Source organism: Artemia sp. Qi Xiang Cuo, chromosome 2 (genome assembly GCF_049724085.1).
Source record: "Artemia sp. Qi Xiang Cuo chromosome 2, ASM4972408v1, whole genome shotgun sequence".
Lineage (NCBI taxonomy): Eukaryota > Metazoa > Arthropoda > Branchiopoda > Anostraca > Artemiidae > Artemia > Artemia sp. Qi Xiang Cuo.
In genome coordinates, this window is record NC_142795.1 from 65,875,284 (window position 1) to 65,889,629 (window position 14,346).

The following is a 14,346-nucleotide window of genomic DNA, read 5'->3' on the forward strand; positions in this document are numbered from 1 at the left end:
TTCTGGCACTAATTCACCTTTCTTTAACTCTCTAAGATAAGGATATTTACCTCTGATATATTTTGCCACAACTTTCTTCAAGTCGTATCGTCTTTTTGCAACTAAAACTTTTCCATCCCCTCCTTCACCTAGAACTGTATCAGTTAAAATATACTTTTTACAAAACTGACTTACAACTTTTTTTCGCAGGAGTGACATACTGTTGAAAAACTTACTTTCACTATTCACAGACTTTTATTAATGAGGGGATTTAAGTCTAGGCACATTTATATATCCATAGATGACGTCATACTACCATTGACGTCATAATATTTAAATCAAAACATCATGTGAACGTCATCACGGTCATGCAAAAGGTCTTTAGAATAGCGTCGTATATGATTTCAATTGGTTATATATGACATCATGAAAAAATAGTGCCCTTCATTCCACAAAAACTCAGGCTTACTAAGGCCAAATTCGTGGAAACAACAACAACTTCTCATCTGCTGTTGTTCAGTATGTCAAAACATGACGTCATGACAATGAAATGAAAAAAATAAGGGCCATTCCTTCCGCAAAAGCTCAGGCTTAGTAGGGCCAAATTTGAGACAACAACAATAACTTTTTATCTGCTGTTGTTCAGTACTTTAACTAAAAAAATTATAGCAAGCTATTGGCATGAAAGGCGGTTGTGTGCTTTCAAACCAAAGTAAAGCATACGCCTTTAGGATTGAGATAAAATAAAAAACAAGTTTTTTCAACTGAAAGTAAGGAGGGACATTAAAACTTAAAACAAACAGGAATTATTACGTATATGAGGGGTTTGCTCCCTCCTCAATGCCCCTCTCTTCAAGCTAATGTTTTTACAACTTTTAAAAAGCTTCTTATTGCTCTAATTAAACGAACTTTGTGTTTAACCTTGCGTTTCAGGAGTCGTTCTTTAGAATTGAGACAACATTCAAACTATTGTAAAAAACAAGGTGTTGAGGAGGGAGCAACCTCCCTCGTGTACGTAATATTTTATGTTTGTTTTAAGTTTTAACGTTGTTCCTTACTTTCAGTTAAAAAAACTTGTTTTTATTTAATTTCTGATCGTTTTTTAAATAATACCAGGAAATCTGGAACCTCCACGGAGGAATTCCTCCTCCCTACACACATATCATCTAGACAATTCAATCCTGGTGAAAATTTACCCCGGACAGTTACCTTTAACATCTCCACGTGTAAAAATGAGTCGGCAAAGAGAAAGCAAGACGTAAGAAGAATTTCAGTGTGAAATTTCCTCTGAAAAATTCACTCCCTCGAAACTTCCCTCCTCATGGACAATTCTCCCCGTGGAAAATCCTCCCAGCGGGAAATTCGCCCCCCGCTCAATCAAAGGCGTTATATTATTAACTCAAATCTGGTTGAAACTACACATAGAAAATCTACATGATGTAAATTCTCAGCGTGCAGAATATACTTCTAATTCTCTTTCTTATTCTGGTGTATTCTTTCCACAAATGAACAAACGCATGGAAATTACTTAAAATAGCTGTATTTGACGTCTACTGTGTTTTAGGGTATTCGGTGTAAATACCTAAATAATTTCTTAGATCACATTTACAGAATTTAAGACAAAGAAAAGGGAATAGTTTAAGTAAAACAGAGGGAAAAAGACAACAACAACAAACATTAAATAACAAAACTCTGAATATTTCGAATCCACGTCCGGAACCCTTTATCAACGGAAAAATAATTGATGTGAATTTTATTTAGCTTGCCACCCGCAAGCTAAAGAATAACAAAGCGCCAGGAATATGTGGCCTAACATCGGAATTCCTTAAAAATGGGGGTCCAGCCATGATCCTCTGGCTACAAATGCTGTTTAACCTTGTGTGGCACTCTGAAAAAATCCCCTCTGACTAGAAGAAGGGCCTACTTGTGCCAATCTACAAGAGGAAGGGGAGCAAAGCAGAATGTATCAATTATCGTGGCATAACTTTACTCTCAGTTCCTGGAAAGCTCTTCGCTATGCTGCTTCTCAAACGGGCAACAAGATACCTCCATGCCCTGCGTCGCCCCCAGAAAGCTGGCTTCATGCCAGGCAGGTCCACCACCGAGCAAATCCATACGATTAGACAGCTAGTAGAGAAAACTCTTGAATATAAGAGGAAGGCGTACATTGCCTTTGTAGATTTTCGATCTGCCTTCGATACTGTCGATAGGCAGTCACTATGGCTAATCCTCCAGTCTACTGGCGTACCCACGAAAATCATCCGTCTCCTCAAAGAGCTGTATAATAACACTGAAAGTATGGTGATCGTAAATGGACGGCCTTCCGGATATTTCAAAATAAAAAATGGTGTCTGGCAAAGATGTGCCGCTGCACCTGAGCTTTTGAACTGTGTAATAGACCACATCCTGAATAAAACACAGAAGGTGCAGCCTTTTGGCATAGGCTTTACTGGAAGAGTTCTTTCAGACGTCGAATTTGCCGACGACGTGGCGCTAATATGCGAAAACATTAGTGACCTCAAAACTACACTGGAAACACTGGCCTCTGCCGCTGAGAAATTCGGTCTGAAAATAAATTGGCCGAAGACCAAGATAATGCCCGTTGAGAAAAAGCCGTCCAACCCCCTGTCATCTGTGGAAATTTGTGGCCAGACTGTAGAGGTAGTCAAGCAGTTTACCTACCTTGGTTCAATTGTCTGCTCAAACAGAAGCCTAGATGCCGAAATATCAGCAAGAGCGGCAAAAGCAAACTCTGTCTTTGGTCACCTTCTAAAAACAGTTTTCCATAAACCCCAGATCAGCCGCCTCACCAAAGCACGAATATATTCTGCTTTGGTTGCCAGCGTTATGCTTTATTCTGTTGAGACTTGGTCGCTGACTCAGACACAGACGCTGAAGGTAAATGCCATCCATACGAAACACCTCCGAAAAATCGAACGCTCCCGATGGCCCGACAGGGTACGAAATTCGGAAATCCTCAGGTCCTTCAAACTCCCAACCCTGTCCGAGCAGCTTGAGTCTCGCTCGCTGCGTTGGTATGGTCATCTGCTCCGTCTGCCTGCCCAAACACCCGCGCGACTCATCTTCGATTTCGACCCAGCTGCAAACGGCTGGAGGCGTCCTAGGGGAAGACCACGCACCAGATGGGCGGACGTCATCCGTGATCGGCTCGCCTCCAGAAACATCAACCCGGCTGAAGTGACAACCCTCGCCCTGAACCGACCACTCTGGAGAAGACTGACGGCGCTGACGATTGGTTCCCTCTACGCTGGCGACGCTGCCGAGCAAGAGCTTTAATGCAAAAAAAAAAAATGAATTTTATTTATTTTTGTGTGTATTTTTTGGTTTTGTCTTTTTTTATATGTTACATTTAATATGATTTAATTTTAACTTTTTTCCCGTTAATAAAGGCTCCCAGATGTCGAGTTTATTGTTGTTGTCTTTTTTTTTTGCTCCACTGTTTTATTTAAATTTTGCCCGTCTTTTCTCTCTTAAACTCGGTGTAAATACCCTCCCCCATAATCAAATACGTTCAGACCTATTTCCATTAGGGAATGCAATGTTAAATGGGCAGTGTTAGATCCAGGAAGGAGGGTTCCCCTCTGGATTGGATGAATTTAATTTTTATGCAATTTTGACTTGCATTTAAACGAATCTTGCTAGCAAAAAATTTGTCAAATTATAGCCTAGAAATGTGTCAAGCAAGAAAAATAAAAAGTAATTAAAATTCTAGACAACTCCTTAACCTTTCAAAAATATTGGATCAAGCGCTGTACGTGGAAAAGTACAGCGCTTTAGCCCTATAACGGACATTCGTCTTCTAAACCCTCGGCATAAGAATCATATGTTTTCTAAAGTGTATTACAGCATTTGATTTCGTTCGTTTTTTATATAAAATTATAGTTTTCAGTATATATTGCCTATATTTTGTTGTTAATTTAGAATTGTTTAATTTTGTCTTCAAGCTACAAACCTCTTCCACTCAATTACGTACCTGTCCAAAGACTTTCCGGTTCTTCAGATATTCTCCATCCACAACGACAACACCTTCTATAGGATCAACGGAGTCTTGATGATCGACGAAGTCTCTTTTACCCAGATACACAGTCAATTTCCCTTAAATACGAAAACAAAGAGAAATCAATCGGCGAGAAAAAAAAAACAAAGCTTCTAAACCAAATGACCTCAGGTTCATCCAGTCATTTGAATAATTATAACAGAACCGCACCATCGTTACACCCGAGGATAAAACCCAAGATTTATGAATATATGAGTTTTCCCTTGATTTAACGTCAAAGTTGTAATTGGCCATATTAACTTAACAAGGAATTGTTTTTTTTCTGCTAGTACAGTATCTTGTATCTTTTGCCACATTCATCTTAAAGATAGGAAAACTTTTGCTTCTACCATCCATCTTTTCTGATTTCAGAAAATTATGCCTTAAACATTTATTTTAATTGGTAAATCATAAATTTAACGCTTGGAAGAAGGACTTGATAAATTTTGAACGGATTGAGGGATGCCGTAATGATGGGCAATTTTGATTATTCTCAAGTGTGACTATAATGCAACCTGATGCAACTATAATGCAACATGGTTGTCTTGTGCAATTTTGAGCCTTTTTTTTTTGTTACACAGAATAAATAAATTTCTGATGCCTCTTCTTCATAGTAAAAGGAATATGTGAAATTATTACTTATAAAGTGTATAATATAAAACATACCAAGATATTGAGGGATTAAAAAGGTATTTCCCAAGTTCCTAAGCTCAGGTTGAAATTCAAAGATCAGAGGAAATGCTTTAATGTTGCCTAAGCAAAGATTTTTCCGGCCATTTTACCCGAAGTAACCTTAAAAATATCAAAGGGACTCATTCAATTAAAAATTGAGAGCTCCAGCATCCATTCTCAATGGTAGAAAGTGGTTGGACGAAAGGATCCATCTCCCGCGCCTTTTTGCGTTAGTTAGTCACCCAAATCCCCACGATATCGGATAAATATTTTGAGATAGCCATTTTGTTCAAAATGACCAAAAGTTCAATAAATATGGCCCAGGGAATGGCATTATGTTCCCAGTCCTAGGACAAGAGCCGTAAATTATGCAAATTGACGATTGTTTACAAATATTTTTTTTTTTGTGGAAAAAGGGGGCATGCTTAAACTTGGCTGTCCGATTGGCTCAAAATTTTAGAGGTTATTCCCTGAGCCACATATATTTAGTTGGGAGGGACTTACAGTTTTAAGTTTCAGTCTATTCAGACAAAAATTTATTGACCCTGTGTTTGGAGTCTTACTTGTGTTAATTTCTGTTCGCTATAAGCTAGACTTGGTCATTGTAATTTTGTTCCTTTTAAGTAGCCTCTATTTGTATTTATCCATAGTAGTGGGTGTTAACTTAATGTTTGACGTGATTGTTCGTCCATTTTAAACTTAAATTATTAAATGTATTTGTGCTCCTTTCGGCTTTTAATGATTCTTTACTATTCCTGAAAAACATAGTTTTTTTGGAAAAAAAGAAGTAAAAATAATAATCTCGAGAAAAATCCATAGGAGTCCAAGGAAAAGTCCAAAAAGCCGTAAAAATAAACGTAACATATTAAAAAGTGATTTAAGACCGAATACGAAGCACATATGTCCATGCCTTCTATTTATACATTTGAAACAGCACGAGGTTTGGGTAACCTTCCCGATTTTTTGATCTGCGAGTCCCAATTTCGATTATTAACGAAGTCCGTGCATTGTTTTTTTTTCTCTCTAGCCACTTGGTATAGTGTAAGACGTCGTAAGAACGCTACAGGGGGATCTTTCGATTGAAATTAGAAGTTATAGTGCCTACTTAAGGATCAAAAGTGATTGGAGGGCAACTGGCCCCTTCCCATGCCCCTTTATACCCACAGCCATCCATAGCTTTCCGGAGGATCGGATCAACACTTCCAGATAGCTGTTTTTTTCAGAATAATCAATACGAATAAATACACCTCCGGGGATGACATGATCCACACACCCCCATTGAGAAGGGCCCAGAACCATTCTAATTGCCCCTTGTTTACCGATTGGATTATAGTGAAATTTGTAATTTAAAAATACTTATATTTAAACTAAAATCAATGTTTTTTTGTATACTATATAAAGGATGTCGTCATAACCTTAGGTTAGAACCATATATGATGTTTAAAGTAAATGCTGTATTATGATGAAAGCTATCACATGACGTCTAACAAATGACTTCTTGCTTATGGCACTGGTATGAGCAAAAAACGGGTATTAAAAAAATAAATTAGAGATAATGATAAAAATACAAATTCAATTAATATTTTTCCGTTTTTAATCTATTAAAAAAAATGTGTTTGTTTAAGCATTCTAATATATTTTGAAAAGAGAAACTCAAATTGCATGCATACGTATGCATGGATGCATACATTACTTGTTATAAAAAACTTTACATTATCTATGATGGAAAAATAGTTCTAAATATAAATATTTGGATAAGATATTAGAGGTACAAGTTCGATTGGACGATACTATTAGAGATAAGCCTTGTTTTCCCTGCGGCAGGTGGGTTTGAACCTACAAACCTAATATCGGGGAGCTTATTCTTATCCCCTGCGCTACCGCAAGGTAATGTGATATTTTCTTTTTAAGGTAATAGGTTAATCTGAAGAACTATCTATGAATATTTTTTTGTTTATATATGATCTGTTCAAGCAATATACAAATAAACGCAGATAAAAATTAATTTTAAAGCGTCAGCTACTTAATTGGGGTAGTCTATACAAAAGTAACCATGGATAGAATGACCCTAATAATTAACAATTAACTTCGGTAGAGTATAATAGACATCTACTTTTCACTGCATACATCATAAGTAGTACCGTTTTTTTTAAATATTTTTTTCACTATAGGAGGATCGTTCTTTACTAATTTTTTGTTAAAACCTAGAAAAAAGTACTACATTCTATACAAGTATATCTATATGCTTTTTAAAATGTTAAAAAATCCTAATTTGATTTTCGTATCCAAGATAATTTTCAACTACTGTGTTGAACAAAATGCAGTTTTTCGTAAAAAAATTGATTATATTTTAAAATTATTTTTTCTAATTACAAAAGGTTTTTAATCACATCAATTTCATTTAAAATGAGCCATTAGACAGCTCTCTACGATGTTCCAGTCCCAAGGTATCTGAGGAGAAAGAGAAGAAAAAAAAGATGCCATATATACAGAATATCGTGGTTTCAGCCACTTTTCTTGATTTTCAAGCCAATATATTTTAACCAAGAGACATTAAGTTTCCTTTAAATGGGTTTCAGACAAGACGGTTCTAATAGTGTACTTCTTGTTTTGATTTGACTCTATTTATAGGAGTTATGGGTTATTGTAGTTTTTATTATGGGACGTGATCGGTTCTTACTAGGTTGCTAGCTACCGCTGTAACCCGGATTTATATAGTTGCATGATTATCCGTTAATAATTTTTTGTATTATATCAGTCACTATGGACAAGGACTTTCTTTTGTGTAGATCTCATTGCAAGTTCAGGCAGATTTGAGTGATATGACAATGTTTCGTCATGTTTTTTCGTCAACCTGCGGCTTCTATAAAAATTCTTGTAGAATTTGATGACTTTAATTGATGTTTTTCTCATCTGTTTCGTACGAAAAAATCAATCCCTTTGTATCTTTTCAAAATATTGTAAACAGTAACTTTTCCAATGTGATTATATATAACTTATTTTTCATAAGTCTCCGATGGTAAAATGGTAAGCATACTAGTGGTTAGGATATCTGGGATTAATCAAGATTGGTAATAAAAATGCGGTTTTAGTGGAATTTAAATAAAGTTTTTAATTTAATTAAATTTTTTTTAAATTAAAAAGACACTAGAAAATTTAATTTCCGTTCGAATGAGCCCTCTCGAGACATTCTAGGACCACCTGGTCAATACGATCACCCCTGGGAAAAAATACAAAATCCCACATTTTTGTAGATAGGAGCTTGAAACCTCTACAGTAAGGCTCTCTGACACGCTGAATCTGAATCTGATAATGTAATTTTCATTAAAATTCTATGACTTCTAGAGGGTGTTTTCCCCTTTTTTCAAAAATAAGGCAAATTTTCTCATTTTCTCTAAACTTGATGAAATTTACATATTTGAAATTATCATAAAAATCCGATTCTTTTGATGTATCTATTGGTATCAAAATTCCGTTTTTTAGAGTTTCGGTTACTATTGAGATGAGTCGCACTCAGTATACAGTTCGTTACCATGAACTGTTTGATAAAAAGGCGGGCATGTTTGATCTTGGCCGTCTGATTAGCCAGAATCTTCCAGAGATATAGCGTCACAGGGGCCTATAACATCACATATTTGTGTGTGTGTGTATGAGTGTGAGGGAGGAGGGGGTCTCTGGGATTAAAAAAACGGAAAAACTGTATATACCTGATAAGTTTATGACATACAGCCGCAAGTCCCTGTGCCAAGGGTAGGCTAATGTTCGAAAAGATTTAATTTCAGACACCAGCCTCCGAAATTGGGCCCAAAACAGCCGAAATTTTTTTTTGGAACTTACACCCGTAAGTTGGGATTGGCCAATGAAATTCTCATACGAACAACAAGTTTAGGTTTAAGGCAAGGATTTTCAGAAAGGGGGCCCAAAATTACAAAATTTTTCTTTCGATTGGCTTGAAACTTACGACAAAAAGTCCTTATGGTAAAGGAAACCCTAATATACAAAAATAGTTCAGTAGCACGGGTCCCCGAAAGAGAGCCTGAAAACGGGCAAGAAACTTTTTTTTTTCAGACGACTTGAAACTCACACCTGTAAGTTCCTGAACAATCGGGACTTTAATGCACAAAAACAAGATTGAGGGCATGTGCCCCCCCCCTATCAAAACGGGGCCAAAAACTGGGGCAAAACATCATTTGCTGGATTTGAACATATGACTCAGACCCCAAAACAAAACAAAAATAATAAAAAAAAAAAAAATGATTCGCTGGAAATGGGCCTCGAGACTTTTTTTCTGAACGGCTTGAAATTTACAAGGGCAAATCCTTGAGCACAAGGAGCCCTAAAGTACAAAAAAATATTTTGGACCCCCCGCCCCCCCAAAAAAAAGAAAAGAAAAGAAAAAGGGCCAAAAATAGGCCAGAAAACGGAGCTTTCCGACGAGCTTGAAAATTTAAGACATCGTTCGACTTGGCAAAGGGAACCTCAAAGTTTGATGGGAGGGCGATACTAGGGGCCCGAGAATGGGCCCAAATATTATGGACTCAGATCGGTTTGAAACTCTAACCGTAGGCCCCTAGGAAAAGGAGATTTTAATATGCAAAACAAAATAAGACTGGGGCACGGACCTCCCAAAACAAGACCCACATATTTCTTGTCTACCAAAAGGGTTGAAAAATGTTTCTTTTCAATTGGCAGACACTTATGTTCATAAGTTTTCAGGTCAAGAGGACCCCAATACACAAGAAAAGTATGAAAAACAACGGGGCCCCGAAAATGGGACCTAAAAAAGCATAAAATTTTCCCCAGGTTACCAAGAACTTGAGTCGAGGGAACCCCAATGCTGACATAGCCTCAATGGTCTCTGAGCTGAAGGAACCCCAGTCCACGAAAAGGTAAAACAAATATAGGTTTGCTCAAATTGGGGCCAGAAAGGGTTCGACATTTTCTCGAGTGACTTCAAAACAATAGCCTTAAGTCCCTGGGCTAGGGGGAACCTAAAATTTTGATTGGATTTTCAAATTTTGGCTTAAGTTTTAATTACAATCCAACATTTTAGTTGGAAACGTAGAAAAGCTTAAAAAACTTATATTCCTACACATTATCTAAAATTTTTGCAATTACAAAATAATAAAACTACATCCGCTGAAGACGAACAAAATTAATAAAAAAAAAAAAATTAATGACAAAAGTTGTCGAAGGAAAGTAAAGAGCGATATTAAAATCTAAATCGATCAGAAAAAAAGTCACACAATAACAGTCAAATTTAAAACAAACAGAAATTACAATGAGTGACAAAAATAAACATAAAATGAACGAAAATTAAGGCCTATACCAGGGACTATGCCCTCACAAAATACCTACTCTTTACACTTCAATTCAACTGTGTATCATGACAAAATAAAGAAGAAAGAAGTTTTCTCAGATGAAAGTAAAGAGCGATCTTAAAACTTAAATCTATAAGAAATTATTTCATATTTGAGGGATGCTGCCCTCTCCTGCCCCCCCCCCCACTCTTTATACGCTAAGGTTTTATTTTGCTTTAGAAATAATTATTATTACAATTCGACAGCCCATGACCTTGAGTAGTCGTTCTTAAAGAATTAGGACGAAAATTTAAACTTTAGCATAAAACGTCAGGGTTGAGGAAGGGCTAGTCCCCTCATATATGGAATAATATCTGTTCATTTCTAGTTTTAATTTATCTCTTTATTTCCACGTGAGAGAACTTGTTTTTTTATTTAATTGTTGTTAGTCTTTCAAAAATTTAAAATTTCGTCATTATCAGCATCCAAAATCTGAGGGTCATTTTCTAAGCATTTTTCTTCATTTCTTAAGCATTTCATAGCAGCCGAACATCCTTTGAAGTAACAAAACAGCACCAATAATCTCTATCTAACACCCCCCCCCCCACTCCCAGGGAAAAAACAAAAGGAAAAAAAGGCACCATTCTGATTTACAGCAAAATTGGTGTAGAATTAGCTTCCAAAAGCCTGGAACAACCTAGGATTAATATCTTGGTTGTAGCTATAGCTGCAACCAAGTAAAAAACTAACCACGGCATACGGCAAGGGTTTATCAAGGATCTTGTTTTCGGGGGGGGGGGATATAAAAAAAACTTTACAAAATGCATCGAAAATGTAGTTTTATGCATTTTTGTTAGTTTTTTACGAGTCGGAAGAAGATTTGCAATTTTTTTCCTTTTTTTTGGGGGGGGGGGATGGTCAAACCCGGGAATCCTCCTCTTGGATACGTCCATCGCACATGGTTATAGAAAGCTTGAAAATGGGTAAAAAAATTACCTAGCGGGAAAAACTTGTCGTTTAGTGTGGATTGAGGAATGTCATTATTATTTCGGTTTTCCTTAATAATAAAAGTTTATTGAGAAAATAAATTTAAGGAAATTTCTAACAAGAGCTTAAAAGATGAGTGACGGATGGTGCCAGATAGCACGACCATAGCACATGGTAACAGAAACTATGAAAATGTGTTTAAAAATACCTAGTGGGAAAAAAAAATAGTGCGAAAAAAAGCTTAAAAGATGAGGGCCAGATTGTGCCAGGTTGAAAGAGCTTAAGATGGTGCTAAATAAAAAAAGTGTACCATTAGAATCATCATGGTCAAAAACCTTAGCCGGAGGCTTTCAGCCCCGAAGCCGAGAAATCAAATTTTAGCTTGGGTAGTACTGACGTGCCCCTTTTTTGCGTTTACTTAAGAGATCACGTGTAAACGTTTCAATGAACATCAATTCGATCAGGTATCCTAAAATTAAAATGGCAAAGATTTTGGCGAAGTGGCCGCCAACGGTGTAACTGGCTGTAGCCAGTTTCCTGAGTCCATGAATTTCCTTGAAACCAAAGCCACCACTGATAGATTGAAGTAAACTTACCATTGGGAGAAGTTTTTTTGAAAACTTTAACTCTAGCCACCATAGTGAACGATAAATAAAAACACTTGAAACTGAGTTAAACTACAATCGGCAAACTATAGTTCGTAAGTCGATAACTGAACACTGCGTTCCGTGACTCCATCAAGAGATGACTTATATTTTCGATAGCCTTTAATCCAATTAGAAAGCATATATTGAAAGAAGACATTCAGCTTTAATTAGTAAAAACCTTTCCTTTAGGGGAATTGTGTAGTTGTGCAGCTTCGTGTTAAGTAGTTTTTAGAAGAGCTATTTTTTCACAATAGCAATTTAAAGATTATTCAGAATTAGACATGACCAAGTCCATTTTTTGACAACTTCAAAGAACCAACACCCTAACAGAGCTCAAACTTAAGGCCATTTGATACCTCGAAAATCATTTTGATAGCCCCAGCGTCGGCTGACCCTTTGTCTCAAAGAGAAAGAGCCCATTAGTGAATTTTGTAACATCACAGGGAACTTCCATATCAATTTGGAAGATAGTGGATCTTAAATGTGTCAACAGTTCGAAAAGCTAAACGAGAAGCTGGTTTAAAATAAAGAAAAATATAATCTTTTACTAATTGTTAAGCAAAGCACTGTCTATTCGATGTACCTATAGCAAAAATACCACGTCGTACCTATAGTGCTGTCTATTCGATGTACCTATACCGCTGTCTATTCGATGTACCTATAGCAAAAATAACACGTCGTACCTATAGCGCTGTCTATTCGATGTATCTATGTACCACGATGTACCTATAGCGCTGTCTATTCGATGTACCTATAGTAAAAATAACACGTCGTACCTATAGCGCTGTCTATTCTATGTACCATGATGTATCTATAGCGCTGTCTATTCGATGTACCTATAGCAAAAATAACACGTCTCCTGTGTCGGCAAGGTTTTCAAATAAAGCGGGAAGTACCAGAGGGAACCCCCCATAGCTGTCAAATTACTCAACTGATACTCCCTTTGAATAGATTTTTAACGTTCTCCAAGCAGGTATATCCGAATATTTTTAGGGAATGCCATTATCTGAACTTTAAAAAGAAAAATCTAATGGTCTAAGTTTCCTTAAATCTGAATATCTCTATCTCCAGCACAAAACATGAGGAGTTGAATGTTTTTTCTAAGTTTTCTGAGATAGTAGGTGTCAAGCCTTTAGTTTATACTGATCTCTTATCCAAGCTCTACAAGTAATGGCAAGACCGCCCAATAAATTATAAAAAGTTCGGCCACACAAACTAAAAAATTATAATGGACGAGATGGTGCGATTCTTTAAGGTACCAATCCTCTTAATATTTTTAGCACTCATTAACTAAGTTCAAGTTATTTAAACAAAAGTACTAAATAATATGATTTAAATTTACAACAAATCACTTGCCGTTATTTTCTTTGCTTTTCTCAAGTTTTGCTCTCTTTATTCTCAATGTAAATATTCATTAATCATTTAAATTTCTAACAAAACTATTGTTGAATGTGATGCAATTCAGACTATTGATCACATTTTATTATTTATGAGACGATACTAAACTGTTAAACATAAAGAGTTCTCTTATAGAAGATTCGTCGACTTTTCTTTTATCGAAATCTTTTTACTTCTCCAAGGTATATAGATCCATTTTCGTACGTTATGTGGACTTCCTTGTACAATCTTGACTAAAGTAGAACAATTGAAACTGATGAATAATTATGACATGTTTGACTATGTATTTTGTACCGGGCTTTAACTTTTCATTGGGAATGGAAAGCGACGTCCTGATACAGGACGTCGTTTTATTTTCAATGTAAATCGTCTATAATTATTCATTTTCAAGCAAAATTATTGCATAAAGTGAGGGTTTTGATGTTAGCCGAATAGCTCCGAGAGCCTAAATCTTGAAAGCTAGTATTGTTCACTAGGCATAGTTTAAAACTGTGCCCTTCAAGGATAAAGAAAATATGCAATAAGCGAGGGCGCCTATTGAGCCAAACAATCACCACTATAATCTGCATTGAAGGACCAGCAGTTTTTTTAGATATAAAATAATATTCCTATTTCACAACTTCAAATTTTTAAACTTCTATTTTCTTCATTTTACTAGTAACCTTAGCTAAGAAGTTCTTTTTAGTTTTATTCAAAACAGCGCAAACTGAAATTAGTAAAGGCGCAAAACCCACTTTTATGTCAGTAAAGACCTAAGATGAAATGAATGTTGCCCTCTGAAAACTGGGCATTGTCGACCCCATTTTATAATTATAAATCTTAATTTTTACTTCCAATCCACTGATCCAATAGTTTATAACGGAACATTCTGGTAATTATTCAGCTTTGAATCGAGAAAAAGGACTCCTTGCAAGTCTTCAATATCAGCAGATACACCTCAAAATCATGCTATAGTTTTGAAAATGTATTTTAAATACCAAGGACGATGAAAATGAAGCCTGAATATTTGAACTGGTTAAGTGGAAACTTACGTAATCCATATTGATTCATGAAAATTAGGAAAACACTGGAACTCAATTTTTCATGACCACACACACACACATACACACCAAACGAAAAGCAGGTCTCCAAATGGGATGGAATCGTAAGGAAGGGTTTAAGGAAAATCGGAACTTTTCGGGATGTGTACAGAGGGAGGCATTGAATAGATTGGGATGTAGATTTAAAAATCTGCATTTAAGTCAAGCATCAACAGAAACAGTTCAATTTTTTAGTTTATATTAATCTTTATAGTACTATAAAGTAC

At 36.1% G+C, this 14,346-nt stretch overlaps 1 protein-coding gene across 1 annotated transcript in view; it reads right to left on the reverse strand.

The window, feature by feature from the left end:
- The window catches only part of Arr2 (arrestin 2), a 45,548-nt gene extending 33,881 nt beyond the window's left edge, over positions 1-11,667 (reverse strand). Inside the window, exons 1-2 of the mRNA XM_089102535.1 lie at positions 11,592-11,667; positions 3,974-4,095 (exon numbers count right to left, since the gene is read on the reverse strand). Coding sequence (XP_088958661.1) covers positions 3,974-4,095; positions 11,592-11,634 — 165 coding nt within the window. The 5' untranslated portion in view covers positions 11,635-11,667. The remainder of the gene's footprint in view (positions 1-3,973; positions 4,096-11,591) is intronic.
- Between the last annotated feature and the right edge of the window lie 2,679 nt (positions 11,668-14,346).